The sequence below is a fragment of the Triturus cristatus genome, chromosome 5_1 (genome assembly GCF_964204655.1).
Source record: "Triturus cristatus chromosome 5_1, aTriCri1.1, whole genome shotgun sequence".
Classification (NCBI taxonomy): Eukaryota; Metazoa; Chordata; class Amphibia; order Caudata; family Salamandridae; genus Triturus; species Triturus cristatus.
The window spans coordinates 441684290-441707873 of record NC_140587.1 but is presented as its reverse complement, the minus strand read 5'-3'; the positions used below and the strand labels follow the sequence as shown (position 1 = coordinate 441707873).

Here is a 23584-nt window from a genome sequence, read left to right as displayed (position 1 = left end):
AAAGTCCCATGGGCCTGCAGAAACTCCTTGATCGATTCACCTTGTTTTGTGAAGCCAGAGGCTTGGTTATTAACACAAACTAAAACCAAGTTAATGGCTCTGGCACCACCAAAAAGCTTTAGGAATAAAATCAAGCTGAACGACTGCCCTTTGGAGTTTGTGGAGGCATTTGACTATCTAGGGGTAAGGGTGAATAATAAAATGAAGTGGTCTCTCCATTTGACAAAAATGCTCCTAAATCATAAACGGATTTCAGGGGCTATAGCCAGGCACCAGAGACTTTCCTATAGCCGGCCTGTAGCTCCAGCTATTAAAGTATATGAGGGCAAGGCCCTGCCTGGGTGCCTCTACGGGGCGGAACTGTGGGGATTCGAAAATCTTTCCGAGCTAGTAAGATCTGAGAATAAATTCTATAGAGATTTAGTCTCGCTCCCTTCGTCTACCCCCCTAGTCCCGCTCCACTAGGACCTTGGGAGACACCCAATAAATGAAGTGGCGAGGCTGCGCCCCCTGCTGTATTGGATCCGGCTCAGGAGGTCTCCTGACCTAAGCCATTATGCCTCTGGCCTAACTGAACTGTTAAATCTGGGTGCAGGTCATAAAGTAGGCTGGGTGTCCAACCTGAAAAAACTAGTGGGTGTAATTGGTTTGGACCAGGCATGGGAGAGTCAGATGCCCCCGCCTAAACATCTAGTAAAAAAGCTCTACTGGGATTGGATTTCTGCTACTGTTAGCAAGAATCAGAATGGTATTTTATCTGAGAGATTTTTGGATGCTAAGCATGTCCCAAGACTGGAACCCTTCCTGGACCTCATTGAGACCCCGGGGGATAGGGTCCTCTACCTAAAATTTAGGTATGGTACTCTTCCTCTCTGTGACTTCCAAGGAGGCTGGAATGGCCAGACGGGAAATGATAAGGGCTGCCCGGGCTGTGCTTCCCCCACGGAATCCATCGCACATTTTATGTTTGCATGTAGGGCATACAGTCAAGTGAGGTCAAGGTGGCTAAAACCAGTCTGCATTAACCTGGGTTGTTCATCCCACAGGGTGGCTCTACATATCCTAACATACGAGACACTAATTCCGAGCGTAACCTGTGGCACAGCAAAGTTTCTTGGAAACACATGGAGGATCAGACAAAAGCTTATCAAAATGAAATAATAGATAAATAAGTCTGCTGTGAGCTAATTTCATCCCAGTTTATTCGATATGGTTGGGTTTTAATGTATAGCAATTCGACTTATGTATTACTCCATTATGTATGTTACATTTCCCACCGAATATATAGTATGGCTACATTGGGGAAAGCGGCCATTAGCTCACTATACTGTAAAAAACAATGTAAATAATGAAGTGTTCTTCTTAATCTGCTTTATACTTTTATGATGTTTTTTGACATCGAATAAAGTTATTCAAACGTTAAAGAAAACATAAGCTGATATTTGACCTCTATATTTGAATTCACAGCAAATGTGACAAGATAAAAACAAGATTTAAATGCATCTTTATTGCTCATTAACGTTCTGAATGAACAGAACACCTGTTCTTTGCCTGTTCGAGCTCTCCCCCCAGTACGGTGTAGTAGGCCCTAAAATAAGCTCTCCCTGATAAAATCTGACTCGCCATAAGCGAGTGTACGAGTATATTTCTTGATGCCTGAACTTTGTGCACTTTACCCCTGCTACCCAGTGGTAAAGAGCCTGTGCTCTCTTACTGAAACATGATAATACTGGTATACAACTGATTGGCACATTTAATTTAATTAGAAGCACCCAATAAATATTACTACATGTACCCCTCATGCCACCCACTAAGTAGCACTGTCAAACATGTCTCAGGCTTGCCACTGAGCCTGTAGTGCAGTTTTAAACTGTCAATTTGACCCGGCCAAAACCTTTTGTTAGGCATTTCTTTGTAATACCTATGACTCACCCCTAAGGTAGACCCTAAAGACCATAGGGTAGGGTGCATGGTATTTAAAAAGTAGGAAATGTGTGCTTACCTTTTACATGTCCTGACAGTGAAAACTCCTAAAGCTGTTTTTCACTGTAGCAAGGCTAGCTCTCCCACAGCCTACGACTAGGTTCCCTTAATACACTTAATAAGTGATACCTTCGGTTTGGGAACAGGTACAGAAATGCTTCTTCTACTCATATGAATTGCAATTCAAAACCCTCTTAAATGGTAAAGTCGAATTTTAAGTTACTATTCTGGAAATGCCACATTTCAAAAGTTGTTATCTTTCTGCCCAAACCAAATGTGCCTTTCTGCCAGTGTCCATGGTCACATGACTGTGAATGGCTCTCCTGTGGTGTGCTGTGTGTTCCTTCCAGACATAGGGACAAAAGAGCCTTCAGTGCGGGGCAAGGTTTTCCTCCCCTGAACAGGATTGCCTGGGGGTATTACTCAGCTCCAAAGGGCACCTGTGCTCACCCCCTTCCTGCCTTTTAAGGCGGCCTGTCCTGGTACTAATAAATGCACCTCACACCTAGGCCTGTCTGCCTTTGTCCTCCTAGGCGGACTGAAGCCAAACCCAGAAATCAGGGAAGGTTAAACAAAGGAAGCATTCCCCACCCTCAGGCTGGCATTAGGTATGAGAATGGCATCCTCAGAACCTCTCTTCAGAACAAACACTCCCGAACCTGTGGAAAATTGAGTAGAAGGACTTCCCTGCTGTGTGAAGAAGGAAGATTTGACCTGCTTGTCTTGAACCCAGGATCCCCAAAAGTGACTCAAACGGTCAGTATGCTGGGCTCCTGTTTGAGGAACATAACATGTTTCCAGAGGCCTTCCCAGTAACTGCCTAGCTGACTAGCACCAACTGGACCTGCTTGAGCCCTGCTGCTGGCCGCTGGCCGCTGTTGGAGTGAGTCCTGATCGCCAAGAGGCGCCCCAACAGGTCCTGGACCCTTGGTTGGCATTAGAGTGTACTCCTCCTACTTCAAAACTGCAAAAACCGAGCTACAGGTGAAAATTCAGATGTTTTGGGCTCTTTGCAATCCTGGGCAGACCTTTCATATCAACAACAACAACCGCCGCGTCTCCCGCCAAAGCAAAGTTCTGATGACGAACTGCTCTTCACACAAACAACAGCCATCTCCTCTAACTTAACCCTGAGTGCTTTTGTGCCACACTACTAGGGGGTTAAGCATAGGTTTTTAAGTGACTTTTGTGACTTACCCTGAATAGGATTGTGTTAATTATTTGAACGGGGCTCTTATCACCTTCAACTAATAACCCAATTTTTTACACATAGGCATCAAGTAAACCTATTCGAGTTGAGCATTGTAGAAATTAACTTTTGTCCCGTATACATGTTTTAAATGGCTTGCAGAAGACATTTGCATAATCCTATAGATTTTTTTCACCAATTTTGCTTGCAACTTACAGGGAACTGTAGGTCACTTTGCAGTTTGCAGCACCATCATCTCCAATCAAATATTTTCTGTCATGAGCACAATCATAGAACATGCCTTTAGCTGACTTAATCTGGTGATGTTGGTGTGTTATGTGTGCGTCTACACCTCAGCAATGAGCTTAGTTATTATCAATGTATCAGTGAACTATTGGTTATTTCACAAATTCTGTCAATACCCCTACCATCTAACAAAGGGCAGTGTTCCAGGAAATGTAATCAGCAGCCCTTTGCTAACAAAGTCTTCATTGAATTTCATTGTATGGATTTCCAGCCACGGGAATGTAAGTAATACACTTGTACTATTTAGGGAAGCTGTACTCGCCCACCTTCTTGTGACATGTCAATCCAGGAGGGTGTCAAACAAGGCCGAACTTGAGAAAACATCTGCTCCAGCATTTGCAGATTCTCCTCTCAACATTTTATGCTTCCAATCCTGGGGCTGATCAGAGGTCCTTACTGAAACACAGACTGTTTACTAAATTCTGGTGCCAATCTAAAATACCAAATTTAGTGACATATATATATATTTTTTTTTTTAAGTTTTATATAACGCGAGCTTGACTCGAAGGTTTCAAAGCGCTTTACATGAGCATCAGTTGCATTACAGGCAGACACATGCAAATAATGTTACTTCTGTCTAGAGTCTTGCATCCTCACGGCTGCATGCTCTCTCAAAATGTGTCCTGTGTATTCACAAAATAAGGCATGAAAATGTTATCTTTATTTAAAACCTCTGATTGTCACCTGTGATTTTTCATTTCAAAAGACTCTCCTTCCTTTCCCATCCTCTTCATGCATTTTCCCTCTCGGCGCAACCAAAGTCAATTGCATGTTTTCCTTAATCTTTATAAATGCATTTCTGCAATTTGTGCCCAACTTATTTGACAAATCACATCACTCTTTGCAAAAGATATGGTACAATGACAGTGCATTGGGGGGTGGAGGGATTCTTGTTGCATATTATTCTGTTGTTTTGTAGGGATATTTCATAAAAGTCAACACAATGTTTCACTGTATTGTAAAACGTAGCAGTTGGCCTCTGGGTTACAGGGCTCTGCATAGTATTTGACGATTGATGCAATAAAATTTGTTTTAAAAAAAAAAAATCATCACTCCAAACTCTTGCAAACTAACAATACCACACCTCCTTTAGTGCATCTATTAATCATCAACCAGCTGCATGAACTCACATAACTTCCTATGCTCTTTCCAGGGATAACATTTCTAACTCCTATTAATTTTATATGCCACAAAAAAATGGACTGAATGAATGGAATGGTTTGCGTGAGTGCAAAAAACTAATCCCAATAACAATACTAATGACTAACCCTGGTTCCAGATTAGCGTGCCGCCCGATGTAAGGCGCGTTAACGCCCCATCGGGTGTAATAAATGCTATATAAACACAATTTAAGTACAATACAATATCTGACTATGTGAACTCTGTGATGAAAACTCTTTCTAAAGAGCCGCACTTCAACAGACTAAAATGTGGCCACAGTGCATGTGTTTTGCATAAAATAGCCGAACACACGAACCAACCCCCACCCCACCATCAGGTCGCTGGTCTGAACCATCTGAGAAGCAGCAGACAGCGTTGCTATACTGTGTAGTGGCAGTCGGCTGGGAAGCACTGGAGCCGGCTTCCGGAGTGGCACTCCTCAGTTTGTACTGTCGGTCAGGATAAAGTGTGTAGTGCTGATAGCTGACCCCAAGGCACTCTCACGTACCTGTCAGAAGTCTTTCTCGGCACCGCTGGTGTTTTCAGCTTCTTTCCTATTCACTTTACACAAGTGCACACACGCCGGCCTCTCACAACAACGTCACCAGAGCAAAGAAGCGGGTCGCACAAAAATTACGTCATTCGCGTTTCTCATCACTATAGTTACTGCGGAACCTGACAGATTACTTCTTGCGTACATTAGTCAGCACGAGGGCACCACCAAGACGTATTAGGAGGCCGCAGCCAAACAGGCTAGGATGATGGCGAAAAAGTCTTTCCTTATTTTACAAAAATGTGATTGTGTCTGATTTGAAACCGATTAGGGTGAGACTGTGACGTGGAGACACTTTTGTACTGAAAAAAAACAACGACAATACAGCCATGCCAACGACCCCTGATGGGGAGTGAATTCTTTATTTTGACTTTGGGAGTCCTTTACGAACAAGCTCCGTGCGGTCCCGTCCTCTTTTTATTTCAGCGGGTTCAGGCGTTTTCTTCATGTCCCTTTTCACTGTTGCTGCCCTCCATGGCGATGACCCTGTGCTCTTGCCTATGAAGAGAGTAGGCAGTACAGCCTTGGAGTTAGAATGGGTGTTTCAGTGAGGCTGGCACCTCTGTGCCTACACCGCCGGGTACTGGCGCTACCGCGGGGCACTGCCAGCAGGGTATCAGCCAGCTCAGTCTCGACCGGGTCAGCGGGGCAGGATGAAGCATACTGTCTGCAACTGGTCAGGTAATAGCGTCATCTTTCTGGAGAGCCCCGTACCTGCGTGCATTGGTTCGAGCCCGTGAGTACTGAGATCCCAGAAGCTGAATGGAGAGATCCCAACCCAATACCCGAGTGCAGAGAGCCTGCCGAGCGCTCCACCTCTGCTGCCCTTGAATGTAAGCCCATCCCCCGGCTGCAGATCATACATATAGTCCATGCGGTAGAGCAACTCCCCACGTCTTAATCACTATGCCCATCACCTCGAAACCTCCCCGCACAAGCACACAATTCCGAATATTCCTCTACCCCGTTGCTCTTACGTAGAGCTCTATTATGCTGCCTAGCGGGGGTTGGTTGCAAATAACTAGCTAGCCCTGATTGGAAAGCAATGCCAACTCCCAATTGCGCAGAGCTCCTAGCCCCTGCCAGTTGCCAGCCTTACACTTTAGGGCAAAGCTCAGAAACTTTAGTTCGGGAGGCCAGAGGCGAACTGCATAGAGCTGATAGTGGTGGTCAGCCACCTCCAGGTGGCAATAATGACCCTTCACTCAGTTTGGAAGAGTATTGGCTGCTTTCGCTTACAAGCCATCCATCATATTTTGCTTTGTGCTCTACATTCAAAGCAGAAGTTCTGATATTGTTTCTCCACCTGTTCATCGTTCATTGGTAACACTTTTAGTTAATCAAGCAGACGGTACCGGGTGGCTGTTCACTACTGGTAGCTGACACTCAGCCAGGCACCCGGGTGACCTGTCCTTTCTGATGGCTTTGCTTCTACAATCACCATGTCAAAGAAACCATGTGTCATGATGACCTTCAGTGAATCAGGCATGCCATGTGGCGTCCTCCTTAGGTATTTGAGCCTCAGTCAGGCACACCACCGGATGTTATTCCATTTCAGTGGCAGTACTTCGACAGTCACAATGTTACAGAAGCCATGTTTAATTTACTTTCATTCAATCAGACATGCCTGCTGGTCATCGACTTGAATTCCGGTAGCCAAGCCTCAGTCAATCAGGCAGACATCGTCAACTTTCACTTCCGGTGGACATGCTTCAACATTCATCATCTTACAGCGGCCATGTTTCATTCACCTTCAGTTAATCGAACATACCAGGTGGCCGTCCCCTTCTGGTAGCTGTGCCTTAGTCAATCGGGCACGCTGTGTGAACCTCCGTGTAGTATATCGTAACGTAACGTCTGACAAAGTCGAATCAATTCTAAGTAAATATGAGACTCTTTTTGAAGACCGAATTGGTTGTGTAAAAGGGTTTGAACATACCATAAAGTTGAAGAAAAATGCAATACCAGTTAAGCATAAGGTAAGATCCATCCCTTTGTCTGTAAAAGCTGAATTACAAAAACTTCTCAACAAATTGGTTGATGAAGGGGTTATTGAACAAACCAATTCAGCGGAATGGGTTTCTGCTATTGTTTTGATTAAAAAAAAAAATGGTGAAGTTCGCTTGTGTGCTGATTTGAGATCATTAAACAAAAATATATTAGTGGACTGTTTTCCTTTACCCAAAATCCAGGAGATTCTAGCGGCCACGAAGCGTTCAAAATATTTTTCGTTGATAGATCTCAAATCAGCCTATCACCAAGTTCAACTGTCTGATGAATCTAAAGATCTAACAACATTCATTACTCCGTTGGGTGCTTATAGATTTGTAAGACTCCCCTTCGGTTTGGCTTCATCAGCCAGCGTGTTTCAAAAATTGATGGAATGTATATTTAAAGGAGTGTTGGGCGTTCAGAAGTTTCAGGACGACATACTCATTCATGCTAGTTCAATCGAAGAACACAATGAAATTTTAGACATTGTTCTTAACAAATTAAACGAGAGAGGTATGACAGTTGCTAAAGACAAATGTAAGATTCTACAAACTGAAATTGAATACTTGGGCCATATCTTGAGTGGTAGTGGTATCAAACCTAAACTCAACTTAGTTAGAGCCATAACTGATGCTCCTAAACCAACTGATAAAGATACCCTTAAATCCTTTTTGGGGCTCAGTGAATATTATTCACGTTTTGTTGAAAACTACTCAGAAATAGCTGAGCCTTTACGCGTTTTGCTTCGCAAAGGAGAAAAATATGTTTGGTCTGAAGATCAAGATTTTGCTTTTACAGAGATCAAAAAAGCAATTGAGAGCCCCTACTTTGAAACCCTATGATCCGGATGGTACCAATATCATCACTGTAGATGCAAGTTCGGTTGGCATAGGTGCAGTTTATACTCAAAAAGTAGCAGGTAATGTGCATACCATCGCATTCATTTCTAGACGTTTACTGGATGCAGAGTGTAACTATAGCACTATAGAGAGGGAAGCCCTGGCTTGTGTTTGGGCTGTTGATAAACTCAAAATGTACTTATGGGGAAAACGTTTTGAGTTGATCACAGATCACAAACCTTTGACTTTCTTAATGGACGGATGTGGCAGGGGAAATGGCAAAGTGTCTGCAAGGTTAGTAAGATTGTTATCAAAACTTCAGGAATACAATTTTACTATTAAACACATAGCAGGTAAGAAAAACATAAGTGCTGACTTCCTTTCACGCCTTCCATTGAACAATGATGAACCCAAAATGGAAGAAGACACTGAATGCGTAGTGTCGTATGTGCATGGTTTTAACCAATCAGAACAGGTGTGTAAAGAATCTGAATGGTTGAGCCTCATAGAGGAAGATCCAGTGTTAAACAAGGTAAAAGCGTATATATTGAGCAAATGGCCGCCAATCAGAAATGTACATGCTGGGTTAAAAACTTAGGTGCAAGTTGCGGAAGAATTGAGCATTGAGAAAGGTTTTATTTTCCGGGGGGATTTGTTGATTCCACCTACAAAACTAAGAAAACATCTAGTTGAGTTAGCTCATAATTCCCATTTGGGGTCAACCATGACCAAGAAATTGTTGAAACAGTATTATTGGTGGCCTGGATTGGACTCAGATGTCAATGTATTTGTGGATAATTGTTCAATATGTTTGAAGTCAGATAAACATTGGAAGCCTAGAGTGCAAGAAATGCAGTTAGTTGATATTCCTAATTCATCTTGGAACAAGGTTGCTATTGATTTTGCAGGTCCGTTCAGTGTGTTGGAACATAATTCAAGATTTATAATTGTATTATGTGACTAATATAGTAAATGGATATATGTCAAATTTGTATCAACCATAGACTCCAAATGTGTAATAGAATTCTTGGAGTCATGTTTTTCTTTGGAAGGTTTCCCGCAGGTCTTAGTTTCGGACAATGGAAAACAGCTTACCTCTGAAGTAATGACCACATTTTTAAAGAGAAATGGAATACGTCAGGAAAAGACTCCGTGTTACTCGCCCAAATCCAATGGACAAGTGAAAAGAGTTAACCGTTTCCTTAAAGATGGTATTCAGATGGCACTTCCTGCAGGTCTTCCAGTAGTTGAATTCACTCGCGAAAGAGTTGATATGTACAACAACACAATTAACAGTGTAACAGGGTATACTCCTTTTTTCCTCATGAGAGGACGGCAATGTAACACTGCCATCACTCCAAAGTTTTCTATCCTTCAGGAACGAATTCAGGAAGTGACAAAATTGAATGACTCTAACCTTAAAGTGAGAGATAAGATTTTAAAGCAACAAATTAAGTCAAAAGAGTACCATGACAAGATCCACAGAGCCATTGTTAAAGATATCTGCAAGGGTGATTGGGTAATTGACAAAAAACCTTTTGTCAAGCAGAAAGGAGAGTCCAAGTACTACGAACCTAGTGAAGTGATGGAGGTCTTGAGTGGTTCTGTTCGCCTGCATAAATTGGGGTGGAGAAACAAAAGTGATGTTATCAAGCTCAAAGGTGGGCAGAAAGAACTAATGACATGTCCACAAAATGAGAATGTAGATTCCAATCAGAGTGATTGTTGGTTTGACTTGAGTCTAAATAAAAATGAAGGTGTTTCCACAAATGCCCAATCAGACACAAATGTACCAACCGGAGAATGCTCTATCCCAAAGGAGACATCAGGGATTCCTAGGCATGTTGTTATTGAAAAGGAAACGCTACATAACAGTGAAACTTTGGGCGCATCAACTGACCAAGAGATGCAAGTACCAAGGGTAGTAGCTACAGATGGAAGTTGTAGTGATAACTATGATTTGTTTGCTTCTAATCTCTGTGAAGGGTCTTGTACTGGTTCTGGAATAACACGTATTCCAAACAGGTTTAGAGACTTTATAATGTATTAATGTTTGTTTGTGTGAGAAAGGGAGATGTAGTATATCGTAACGTGCTTTGCTTCCTTGCGCAATGTGGGGTTGCACTCTTTTCCCATTGGTTGTCTTCCCTCCACGTCATTTAGAATGTTCCAATGTTATTTAAGCTACGTCACTGAGAGGCACGGCATTCTTCTTACCGGCTGTTCCTGACTGTCCCGACTTCTTATCAGCTGTATGCGGGTCTTTATGTTGAAATAAATACTTTATTATACTGACATCTTTGTTGGTATTTCTCTACGCAAGCTGACACTTCACTCCGCTTGCAGCGGCCGTGCTTCGCTCACCTTCAAGTCGACCAGGCCTACCATATGGCCAGAACACTACTTATACCACAATCAAGAAACCTTTGGGTCTAAAAGATAATGAACTATCAAAACAAAGACCTAGTGTCGTAATCTTGTAGGAAAGAGCAAGATCGAAGTAGGCAGGAGATTACAGGTAAAGGTTTATTTCTGTAAGCTGAGTATATCAAGGACATGCAGCTCTAAAGGTAAAGGCAGGTAGAGTGCCCTAACGACCTCCTGTTCATACTATAACATTCCTATTACATAATAAGATTCTAGTAATGGAACATCACTTAAAGCGATACACCATTACTACACATCTTCCTTCTTAACGAAATTTTACAAATCTGTCAATTATACAAAGCACAATCAAAAAAATAAAATTACAGAAAAATAAACAGGCACAACATTCAGAAACGCACAAAATCATCAAGTTTCTTGGGAGCAATAATGCATCTCCCAAATTTGCTAGTTTTGTTTTCAATGGTGGAGTCATTAATCACCCCTTTGCCATGTGCGTCTAACTCTCTAACCACCTCCTGATGCTGCCCTTCAGTTTCCTCCAAACAATTAGGGGGCTGACCACAGATGTTATCTTGTTCATGAGAGACTTCACCATTTACTCCATCCTCCAAAATCTGAGGTGCTTGAGATGTGTCCAAAAGAGTTATAGACTGTACACTACTCCCAGCTTCCGTGTTTCCAAGTTTCTCATTGCGGTTCTCAAAGGAAGGAAAAATATCCATCCACCAATAGTCTCTTCTCCCTTCCAAAACACATTTTTTCCTAACTACACGATCTGCAGAAATCGCAATGCGACTCATATGATGGGCATTGCCATCGTCGAGTTGCACTGTGTTTCTCATGACCCTAGTAACGGTCCTTGGTTCCGAAAACTTGGATTGTACTGTGCTCGACTTTTTTCCTTGCTTAACCCTGACGCTTTGTCCAACTTTCACACAAGCTTCTCTAGTGCCGTGTTTAGCATCAAAATACAATTTATTTTTGGATTGTGAATTTATAATGAACTCCCTCACTACTAGTTCATAATCCCAGTCATATTTTCTGCCTCTACCAATCCATCCCGGATTAATTTTGCAATGGGGAAATCTACCTCGCATTAGGCCAAACGGACTCTCCCCAACCGTATCATGGGTAGTAAAGGGATATCCCTTTTAAAGGACTCATTCCCTGAGTGTAGCAGAGCAAATGGATGGTTTTGTATGTTAGATGCCTTTTTCACTCTTATTTTGAATAACATACGCTGAGCAGCAGCACTAACCAGTAGGTCCTGAAGAAAGCCGCTGCACTTCTATGTGAGAGTGACTAGGCTGAAACATGTCGTCCGCATATTGAGACTAACTGCAGATATATGTTTTTACCCTTAAATTGAGGGTCAATGGGTGACGGTGAAAAGGAAGCGTAGTCATTAAAATCGGAGTTGACAGTCAACTTATACATTTAAAAAAACAAAACTATGCCACAAGAAATTGGCAAGAAGAACAAATGTAACAGTAGATCTCCTTAAGTGACTGACCTATTGGGGGTAATTGACCTATTGGGGGTAATTTACAGTATCATTGAGGCTTAGTGGTCTGTATTTAAGTTTCTCTTGAATACTGTGCATCGAATCAACCTATGAGAATCAATCGAAATCGGCTATTATCCATAATGGAACAAAACAAAAATAAAAGAAAAAAACAAGTGTACAAAAGTAATAGTATTCACTTTTTTATATTAAATTCCAGACAAAGCTACACAAATTAATTTTTAAGGGGTACAGGAAAAGCAATAGACACTCATCTATCCAGTGTGTTGGTTGTACATAATCATAATATTAATCCAAAGTACAAAGATAAAGTTCTCTTATTTTTTACAGCGTAGTATTCTCTGTGGATTCGATATAGATGAGCAATATCATTAAAGAACAACAAAAATATAATGGCGGAATTATTATGACATATATGTTTATAACGTTTCTAATGTTTATGATTTATAACATTTGGATTAATTTATAGTCCAACAAAAATTATGATTATGGTTTAATTTATAGGGCAACTGGCTTTTATTGTGGCAGCCTGCACAGGGCTTTCTCATCTTATTGCCTTAAACTTTTTGAATTGGTTTTGCTGAATATTTAACAGCCCACTTGTTAGGCACAGAGAGGTGGAGATATATATATATATATATCGTAAGCTGTGCAGAAAATTTTTAATGATTGAAGGCACTGAGGAAGGTATAATACCGAAACGCGTCGGCCTAATAAATCATATGGAAAGAACCCGTGAGTGCTCAGTTTTCTTATGATAGTTTTTGTTCAACAAACGACCTCACCCGTCGCACGGAGGCACCCGCTGAGAGTTCGGCCGCCTGGTGGAACGTAGTTGGGAGATATATCCAGTTGAAGGCATAGAGCCGAAACGCATAGACCGTCCATATCTCTGCACAAATGGTGGATTGGAATAAATACTGAGAAAGAAATATATTGTCCAGACCTGACTTTCTTCATGGTGCCGTAGTTGCCTTGCTGCGTGAGGTGAAAGCGTTGGTGATTATGTAAATATATATTTTTTGTTTATATATAATTTTGCACATTGTCGGAATAGAAAACATATGCACTTTAGGCTGGTTTTGCACAATCTATAGATATATACTATGCAACAACTTTTGGCTACATAGAAGGGTGTTGAAGCCAGAAGTGTGATCAGATATGCTAAAATTACATCTAGCTCTTTTTTCACTTTATCCTGTAGAGAAATTGGCATTTGCCCTTTTTGATATACATTTGTTTTTGTACCAGTACTTAGTGCAGTAGTATATAGTCTGACACAGGGGTTGACGAAGATAGAATTTAATCTAAGAATTTCCAATGTGCAATCGTTCAATATGGGACAGAATGCTGCACAATATGGAAATAGTCATCAAACAAAGTAATTTATTTGAATGAATTGTTTTATTTAGTGTGATTCATTTTCAATTTCATTATTATTTTCACATTTTATAATTGTATTTTTGCAATTTGTATGTGCAATCCATTCTACCATATTTGAATTTGGTCTCATCTTATTAAAAGAATAGATTGCATAGAAAATTAGATTCTTCAATCATACTAAATGACAAAAGGATGAATGGTATATTGCATTATATGTTGTTTATTATTATCTGCTCTGTCACTTTAAAAATATGGTGGTATAAAAGAGTAAAATGACACCAGGCATTCGTTGTGAAAAAGACCACGGATACGGTGAAATGTGTTACCTCAAGCCACAATAAAAGTCTATTTCCAAGCGAGCCAGATCACGTTGGAGCCTATTGTCGACAAACTGGTGTGCTGAAAAAAAAAAAGATGTATATCCACAAGACACTTGCGCAAAAAGCATGAGGCGCCCACACAACGTGATGAATATTCCTTTTTAATCGGCAGACTGCACAGGATTCCGTAATGTCAATTCACATACAGCATTGCCTTTAAGATTAGAATCATCGCCAAACGCGTTTCGGGCACACACAGCCCTTGCTCACTGACATAGGCAAATGGAGTCCAGCATCAAAGTTTTTGTCACGCACCTGCATGATTTTAAATGTTCCGTCCAGTGGGTGTGTGCACCAACTGCATCTTGGTAGATAGAGTTCTACAATCCATCTCATTCAGTGTGTGTTGCTGTTCTCACATATGTTACCGCTGTTTGAGCAAGTGTCTTGTGGATATAGATATATAGTGAACAAGACACTTCTGGTGTCTAAACGCGTAAAGTGTGCTGCTCATTAAACTAATATATGCAACTTACCTGCTGGGAGCGCGCGTGCCTTCTTTCCTTGGATACTGGAAATTCTTTGCTGTTGACAAATATATATATATATATATATAATGTCATTTTTTTATATTCATATATTCATACTCCACTCTAATTTACGGAACATTTCAGAGATCATATCTTTTGGGATGTAGAATGTTTCTGTGTTGGTTGATCTGCGAGAAAGTAGTGGAATCTGCTGCAATGTTTTGGTCTACTACTGTACTAAATACGCGATACCATCCTCAGGACTGACTGCATATGGTGTTTGTTGGAGACCCCATATTAAGTTTTGGATGGAAAGAAACCAAGAATTAAGTGTACGTCGAACTAATTACACTCCTAATGGTGAGGGTGTTGGCACTGCAAACTTGGAAGATCTCTTGTGTCTCACTGCAAATGCAGGTGTAGTAACTCGAAATTGTGTAGGCAAATGGTAACAAAAATAGTAAACATGCACTGACTAAAAACATACCATGCTCCCTGGCAGAGAAATGGCCATAGGTTGATCTAAAAAGCGGTGAGCGAAAATCGGTCCCAGAACGGTGCATGACATTGATGCTATAAGTATATAATCAAGAAAAGTCTGTACCCACTAATCCAATTAGTGTAGTAACTTGTTGAAATGTCCTGAATTGCTCTCAGGGCTAGGCATTGCCTAAAACCATTAGTAAATGATCATTAGGATCAAATCACAATGTATAATCAAATCAGATACTACATGCTCAGCGTACTCGCGGAGACGGCACAAGATACATAGATACAGGAGTGAGGATCACTTGTTTGGAGCATGATACAAGAATATTAGGCATAAGAGACCGTCTGGAATCTAACAATAACAACATACGGTCTTAGATATATGGGGGCTCTGGATGAATGGGAACACAAATTTGCAGACACACAAGAGAATTTGCAGTGTCCGATTTGGAATTATCACCAGAGCGATAGTTGTCCTGTCCTATAAGAGCCCTGAAGAAGTTGCTAAAACTGCGACGAAACACGTGTGGGCTAAGCACAGAAGGTGTGATCAAGAAGAGCATTAAAGAAGTGGAAGGATTACATGATGAATTATTACTTAATAAAAAGTTCTATCAATTACATCTGATTCATTACCACGAAATAAATTAAATAAAAGTTAAAAAATCGAATCGCTGCTCTTCAACAACTCACGCATTCTGATATTTCCAGACTACACTAAGTTAGTACAGAAGCGGCGGCAGTCGTTCCTGGCCGCCGAAGCCCGTCTGAGTGAACTCAAACCCCCCTATACCTTGCTTTATCTGGCCAGGCTGCGTGTGGTTTACCGGTCCCGCACCCACTTCTTTGACTCACCGGAGGAGGTACTTAATTGGGCAGATGAAACTGTGCAGTTGCGCCCTCACACTCCCCCAGGAAGAGAATCTGACTCTTCTTCAGGCGGGCCGGCCTGGAATCCTAGTGGGCCGAGGAGGAGAGGGAGAAGGCGCTCCAAGTCCAGGCGTCGTTCGCTGTCGGCGGGGGCCGCGGCCCGGGAGGGGTCCATCTCTCGGGCACATACATCAGCGGACTGATGTCAGGTTGACCAGGCAGTTACCCGACCTTGAACATTCTTCATAGACTGGAGAAGCGAGTAGGCCGGCCAGTCTCTCCGTGGGGCTCCACAGAAGGAGAGGAGGCCTTGTGACAATGGGCTGTGTTTTGGGGATCCATTGGTGGGTGAGGGGTGGGACCTCCTGTTGGGGTCAGCCTGCTATGCCTGCCGCAACAGGTACTTCATTGTTTTGGAGGTACAGGATAGGGGGGGAGCGTTGTTGGGTTGTATTTTGGGGGTGTGTCTTGGGGTTGTTGCACCGTCTACCTGGTTCCTAGACTCTCTTGTATTGTGTGGAGGATTCCTGCTACTGCCACTGGACTGCATGGGACCTACATGGCGTAGGAATGCCTGCTGGTGCACGGGAGGCCTTGGGTCTTCTTAGAGTACTTAGTTGGAATGTGAGAGGGGCACTCGATAAGATCAAAAGGGGGGCTATCCTAAAATTAGCCAAGCGTGCCAGCGCAGACATATTATTGTTGCAGGAGACCCACTTTATGGGGACTAAGGCCTTATGTTTTCAGCGCTTTGGATTTATACAGGTCTATCACTCCGGATTCGTGAGGGGCTCCAGAGGGGTTGCAATTTTAATACATCGTAGAGTTGCCTACACGCATGTCAAGACCTGGGGGGACCTTCAGGGCAGGTATATATTTGTACAGGGCATTGTGGATGGGGAGATCTTGGTTCTGGGGAGTGTCTACGCCCCGCCTCTTTCCTGGGGACTGGCGGAGAATATTATGACCCTGTGGGCAGATATACCGGAGGGCCTAGCGGTCGTCGGAGGGGATTGGAATGATGTGATGGAGGTGGCCAGGGATAGGTGGAGGGGATTGGAATGATGTGATGGAGGTGGCCAGGGATAGGTGGAGGCCCAGGGCTGTATCTGATACCCGCCTCCCCACTAAATTATGCTCCTTGGTGATGAGCTTGGATTGGGTGGACCCCTGGCGTAGGATACATGGTAGTACACAGGGCTACACATATCTCTCGTCAGTTCATGGTTCCTTTTCCCGTCTGGATTATTTGTTTGTTCAGCGGGCCTTCGACAGTAGGGTGACGGCGGCTGACACTCTCCCGCGAGGACTTTCCAACCACTCTCCAGTGGCCATTACGGTGCGAGCGGGGGGGCCAGTGGGCCATTCCGTTGGCGCTTATCAGTCTGGAACCTACAGAAGGAGGATTACGGTGTCTAGATGGACGATGCCATTGATCAGTATCTGGCTGTTAATTTGGGTTCGGTCCCGGGGGGCCGATACTCTTTGGGAGGCCTTGAAGCCCACTATTTGGGGGGTAGACATCTCGTATTGCGTTACGGCCCGATGTTTGCGTAGAGAGGCACTGGTCTGGGCGGAAGCTATTATTCTGGAGTTGGAGACATGCGGCAGTAAAGAGGGAGGGTGATTGGCTCGACATTAGCTACTTCTGGCGCAGCAGGAATATTCTCGTATTCTTTTGGATGAGGCTCGCCAGGCCTGGCTGGCTACCCATAGTAGGATTTACCAGTGGGGTGACAAATCTAGTAAAATGTTACATCGGTTGTGCCAGGGGTCGCTTCGCCCCCAGGTTCTCTCGGGTATCGTATGGTTGGATGGGCTACCATTATCTGGCGCTTTGGATATTGCATGCAGCTTTACGGAATATTATGCTCGGTTATATACCCCCACGGAGTGCCTCCAGGCGGAAGTTATTGATCGTTTTTTAGACGATCTTCCGCCAAAGGCACTTCCAGATGAGATACGGTAGAGGCTGGAGGACCCGCTTACTGATGAGGAGCTGGGGGTGGCCCTAGGGGAGCTGAACTCAGGCAAGGCCCCTGGCCCCAATGGCTTTCCCTGCAAATGTTTAAAGAAATACTTTCGACCGCTCGGGCCCCACTACTGCAGGGTGGTGGAGGAGGCCAGGGACAGGGGATGTCTGCCAAGTGACTGGAGGCACGCCGAGATAGTGGTCTTCCACAAGCCCGGTAGACCGCTGGAACATCACGCCTCATATCACCCTATCTCCCTCCTGAATGTGGAGGCTAAGATACTTGCCAAGGCATTGGCGAGCCGCTTCCGCCCTCATATAGCTCTACTTGTGCACCCGGACCAGGCTGGGTTCATGCCCCAGTGTGCCACCCGCCATAATATTCGGCGGGCTCATGTGGTGGTCGCGACGGTTCAGGGATTGGGGGAGAGGGCAGCGCTTCTGTTGGCAGATATGGACAGGGCCTTTGACTCCCTGAACTGTGTCTATTTATTTGCGCTTCTGCGGCGGCTGAATTTTGGTCTGCGTTTCTTGTCCTATTTAACCTTGTTGTACACAGATTTGACGCCTCAGTGCAGGTGGCGGGTTTCGCTTCATCGGGCTTTTCAATTGGGCAGGGCACCAGGCAGGGGTGTCCGCTCTCCCCGTATCTCTTTGCATTAGCAATGGAGCCCCTGGCTGCTTGGATGCGGATGGACGCTCAGGTGTCTGGCTTTGAGTGGGCACATGGGCTTTCTGATCGCATCGCCCAGTATGCAGACGATGTTTTGTTTTTCCTGACCAATCTGGAACGCATGGGCCCCCGATTGATGTGGCTCATGCAGATCTTTGGGGAAACCTCTGGTCTATATATGAACCCTCGAAAGTCCACCCTGTGGGTATTGGGAGAGTGGGGTGAGCTTGGTCATTGGGCATCGTCGGTTCAGGTGGTGCATGGGGCATGAAATATTTGGGGGTATTTTTGTTAGACTCTCCCACTACGGCTTGGGAGCGCAACATCGCACCTGTATGGGAGCGTGTGCGTGAAGATATCAAGACATGGTCCCACATGCCCCTGTCTATATACGGCCGGTCCGCCATTTTTAAGATGGTATTGCTCCAGCGACTGTTGTATCAATTGCAAAATCATCCCTACCCGATTTCCCCCCGCGGTGGTTCCGGCAGGTGAATTCTGCCCTAGGTCAGTTTCTTTGGGATGGGGGAGCGGGGAGGGTGGCGGTTCGGACGTGCTTTCTATCTACGTATAGTGGGGGGCTGGCTACCTCCGATATTGGGTCCTATTATGTTGCGTCGCATCTCCTTGTTTTGAATGAGTGGTGGTATGGGGACAGAGCGGACCCAGCCTATGCTGTGGAGCGGCGCTGCATGGGGGATCGGTCCCTACATACTCTCCTTTACTCTGTCCCGATGAGGCGTCCCCTGCCGTCGGCTACACGGATTGTGTTTCAGCTTTGGAGGCAGGCTCTGCGGAGAATGGGCTGGTGGAATAGGCTGACCCGGGAGACCCCACTTTGGCACAATGGCCGTTTCCCGCAGTTGCTGTCTCTCTCCGGGTTTCGTGATTGGGACAACATTGGGATTTCTATCCTAGGGAACGTCATGCGGGGCACGGTTCTAAAATATTTTCAGGACATCCAGAAGGATTTCCAAAACCCAATTCTTCAAATATCTACAGTTTAGACACGCAATATGCCCCAGCTTGGAGGGTCTCTATTCTTTGCCGGAGTTTTGCCCCATAGAGGCCAAGGTATTCATGGGAGACCTCTTGGACCATAAGATCTCTAAAATGTATCAATCTCTGGTTAAGCATTGCTCCCCCCTCCTTGCAGCGTCTGCGTGAGGCATGGGTGGGTGATGTAGGTCAGATGGAGGAAGAGGACTGGACAGAGGCCTTGGTCTCCCCGCGTGGGGCGGCTATTGCTATAAGCCTGCGGCTTATTCAATTCAAATATCTTCATACGGTCTATTTTACCAGGGTTAGGCTCTGGAGGGCTGGCTTGGTGGCTTCCCCGGTGTGTCTTCGTTGTGGGCTCGAGGAAGGGATCCTGCTACACACTATCTGGCACTGCACAGCGCGATTTTGGAGGGGGGTCCTGGCCTGCCTTTACGAGGTTCTGGGATGGGAGCTTCCTAGTTCGCTGAAACTTGTCCTCCTTCATGTGATGGAAGGGATCGGGGGTAATATTTATAAGCGCCACCTTTTGCTCTTAGGCTTCACCTTAGCGAAGAGAGATGTAGCTAGAGCCTGGAAGGTGGTGGTGGCTCCCTCGGTTTCGGTCTGGAAGAGAGGTTTGGACTTCTGCATGGGTCTTGAGATTCCCATCTTTGAAGCTAGGGGGTGCCCCCGTAAGCACTATAAGATCTGGAAGCGCTGGACTGATTATTGCTGCTTGGAACTGGAACCGCCACTGGAGGCCCGGACCCGGGACCTGGAGTGATCTGTGGCCCCCCCCCCCTTTTTTTTTTCTTTCTGTATTTTTGTTGTCTTTATTCTTTCATGGGTTGCCCTTATCTCCATGGCAAGAGCCGACATTTTTTCATTGCCCCTTTAAGTGGAGCAGTGGCAGTTTGGTTTAGAGATATGCTTTTTAGGAGTGAGGAGATGGTGCGAGGGGGGATGTTGGGGGTTTGCAGGGGTTGATTCTATATGTAACGCTTTTCAGATTCTCCTGTCTTAAATGAGTAAAATGGTCAAAGTCGATATTTTTTGTATGGTACATGCGGCAGTTGTCTCTGGGATTCAGAGGTCTGCATTATATGTGTTATTTTGACGAATAAAATTTGTTATAAAAAAAAAAAAAATTAAATGAATAATTCTAGAGATTTAGGTAAAATGGCCTTTACAAAGTGGCCTTACGCATGTGTGCCGTTTCCCTACTAGCTGAAAAACGCCTGTCTTAACCACGCATATGCCTGACCAAGCATATTCATGGTTAAGGCAGTCAACGCTCTAGCTGTCTGAGCGGGCGGGGAGAGAAACCGGAAGGATCGCTGCAGAAAGGACCGGGACGGAGCGTGGTAAGTTGGGCTGGGACTGGTAGGTTTTAGGGGTGGGGGCCGGTTTTAGGGCTCTGGGTGGGGGCTGGGGTCAGGGTAGTTTTTAGGGCAGGTGGCCAAATTTTAGGACTCTGGGAGGAAGGAGCAGTTTTCAGGGCAGGAGGCAGAGTTTTCGGGCTTCGGACAGGTGGGGACGGGTCAGTTATCAGGGCTGGCGGCCGTTTTTAGAGCTCAGGGTGGGGGTGCTGGGGTCGGAGTAGTTTTTTGGGCTAGGGGGCCTTGTTTTAGGACTCGGGGTAGGGGATCGGGCTAGTTAATAGGGCTGGGGTGGGTAGATTATAAAGCAGGAGGACCGAATTGTAAGGTTCTCAGTGGGAGGGGGTGCTGAGGTGGGATCTTTATTTACGACACATATACCTTTTCCAAACATTCCTTTACAATGAAATTCGTTGTAAAGGAATGTGTGACAAAGACTCGATCGTTGTAAAGACCGTATGGTTAAGGCATGCGTGGTTTAGGCATGGCTGGTTGTGTCCTACAACCAGAGATTCATGGCCTACACTATAATGCAGAACGGTTATTGGAAGAAACGTCGGATATCTTAGAGTAACAAATTCAAATTCAGAACAGATGGTTACGAGGGTCACATTATTAACTCAAAGTAGCCTAGGGAGTTAATGTGCTTGCTGCAAAGCACATCATGTAACATGCAGATCACAGATTTGTATTTTATGTAGATAGGAAAGTGGGTTAGTGCTTTTGAAGCAGAGATCCATTTGTTACTTGTAGTTCATAAGTTGCAGTCCTAATATAGCACAGTGAGCTGTGAACCAGTATCAAGAACCTGCATGCAAACGTCAAGGCATGGCTTAAGAAATTGAATTTTTTTGACAATCTGTCGTTATTTGCAGGTCGCTAAAAAGGGTTGCTTTGGGTAGTAATAACGTTTTTATAAGACAACCTCAATAACTTTGTTTCATTTTAAATCCAGAACACATACTCTTAATTTATAATGCCTTACCAGGTGGGTAATATGGGACTCCTACACCTTGGAACTTAAATGTCTTATGTAACATTTCCTGTATATTGATCGTACGCTAGCATGATTTAGTGTTTAGGTATAATGTGTCTTTGCGATGTAAATCACTTTTACACCCCTCATTAAGCAGAGTAGTGCTATAAAAGAAATCCAGTAAAAAATATATAGTGCTATTTAAATTATTTGTGTAATTGCTTATACAGACCGATACATCTGGCGTTCTTACAATGCATGCATCTACAGACTTGAACAAAGTCAAACACTTGCCTCCAAATCATAGTTTCTCTTAAGCCTGCCTTTGTTTCTCTCCATTGCAGTGGCATCTAGACAGAATAATACTCGAGCAAAAAGAGGGCTGGTGACCCTTTACATGTGACCTTTGTTTTCAGCCAAGATGGAAATGAAATTAGGAAAGCCGCCTGCAGGTCGCTGCTGTGAACGGAAAGTAGACACCTTACAAGCACTGTTGAGTGTCCTGGTGTCAGCCAATGACACCGAGGCAAATTCAGCATATATCACTGGTGTTATCCCTATCAGGCTTCAATAATAACTGCTGCGCTCAATTTCTGCGCTGATGGCAAATGAGCATATCTCAACATTCTGATAAACAGCACAATACAAGACCGGGTGAGATGGAGATGGAGCGTTTTTAGGTCTCGGCTAGCGAAGGCTGCGCTTGCGCAGTCTCGCTCGTGAGATTTAATGACTTGGAGAAGAGGGGCTTGAACCCGCCCCTCTTCTCCCCTGTTCTCCATTGGCTGGCCTCTTAAATGCTGGCCAGCCATTGGAGAAGAGGTCCCGTCACTCCGATCAGGCCCCGTCCTTTTCGGATCGGGGGGCGTGTTTTTTGCAGAAAGTCTAATTCTCTCCTCCAGCCAATGGCAAGAGGAGATAACAGCAAAACACGCCCCCGAATCCGAAAACGACACTGCGTTTCTCCGAGGCATTTCTGCTTCGCCTCGGAGAAAGGCAGTGGTGTGCTTGCCTTTTGCTCTGCTTGTTTGAGGTGAACTAAAGAGTTAAGCTCCAGCAGCATGCTTATATTTTCGAGTGCTATTTTGGAAGAAGAGACAGTCTCGTGCTCAGTGTGGCGAGACACCGCAACGAAGAGATGTTCTCGAGGGCATCATGTTCGCAAATCATTGCATCCCCAGGCTTGTTCCTTATTTGCTGCGGTTGTGTTGTGCTTGGAATTCTCAGCCCCCTTTCGTGCCCCTTTTCCAAAATCCCCGTCTTCCGATGAGTCCCGCTCCCGCCTTCTTACCGGAATCATCCTAGTTCTTCTGGCGGCATGTCCCGGTTCCGGTTCCTGCTCCCGCTGATTTAGAAGGGGAGTTTCCAGGATACACTTCCCGCTGCTTTTTTCGTTTGAAATATCTTAAGCGGCTCTTTGGACCTGAGTTCTATCGATGCCTCTCCGTGGAAAGCAAGTCCTGGCGGCAGCTCCGACTGAGCCGTGCTGCTGCCTCCGCCCATACTCCTCCCAGCGTCTCACCGACTCAACCTTGCCATTCGCGGCTCCGAAGATTCTCGGCAGGAATACCGACCGTGAACACGTGACAAAATGGGAAGGGAATCAGCCCCGCAGTCCCCGCATCACCCCCACTCTACCTTTACTCCGTAGGATCCAAGCGGTAAGCACAATACTAAGGCTTCTGAAGTATCATTCGCTCCACCGGCATAGGAGAGCTTGCGACAGTTACTGACTAGCGGATAGTTGCAGATGTTTTTGGAGTTTTATCGATCTTAAGCAGAAAGTATGGGTTCTTAACGCTGCCTGTAAATGTGAGCAGTATCAGACCACAGGAGGTAGCCCATAAACCACAGTGAGACTGGGGCAGTACATAATATCAAACAACAATGTCTCAACGTGGAATTCAATAGAAGGACAAGTAATTAAAGGTGAGCTGTATGTTACAGTATCAGGGGAATGAATCCATACACAGAGGACAACAGGAGACCAAGTTAGTAGGAAAGATTGTATTTTCAACACATGATGAACATATTGCGTCATATGTACATATCATATAGGTTAAAAAAGCACTGCG

The 23584-nt window shown here is 44.5% G+C and overlaps 2 protein-coding genes across 4 annotated transcripts in view; one reads left to right on the top strand and one right to left on the bottom strand.

The window, feature by feature from the left end:
* INTS8 (integrator complex subunit 8) overlaps window positions 1-5297 on the bottom strand; it is a 724118-nt gene extending 718821 nt beyond the window's left edge. The window contains exon 1 of the mRNA XM_085605229.1: window positions 5148-5297. The gene's annotated coding sequence lies outside the window, so the exon portion shown is untranslated. The remainder of the gene's footprint in view (window positions 1-5147) is intronic.
* A 348-nt stretch (window positions 5298-5645) lies between these two features.
* The window catches only part of NDUFAF6 (NADH:ubiquinone oxidoreductase complex assembly factor 6), an 86269-nt gene continuing 68330 nt past the window's right edge, over window positions 5646-23584 (top strand). Inside the window, exon 1 of one of the 3 annotated variants that reach the window (XM_085605232.1) lies at window positions 5646-5873. In XM_085605232.1, the coding sequence (XP_085461358.1) occupies window positions 5728-5873 (146 nt within the window). In that variant the 5' untranslated portion in view covers window positions 5646-5727. Of the gene's footprint in view, window positions 6026-23584 lie in introns of all 3 variants that reach the window. The other 2 variants (XM_085605231.1, XM_085605233.1) reach the window with 2 other exon arrangements.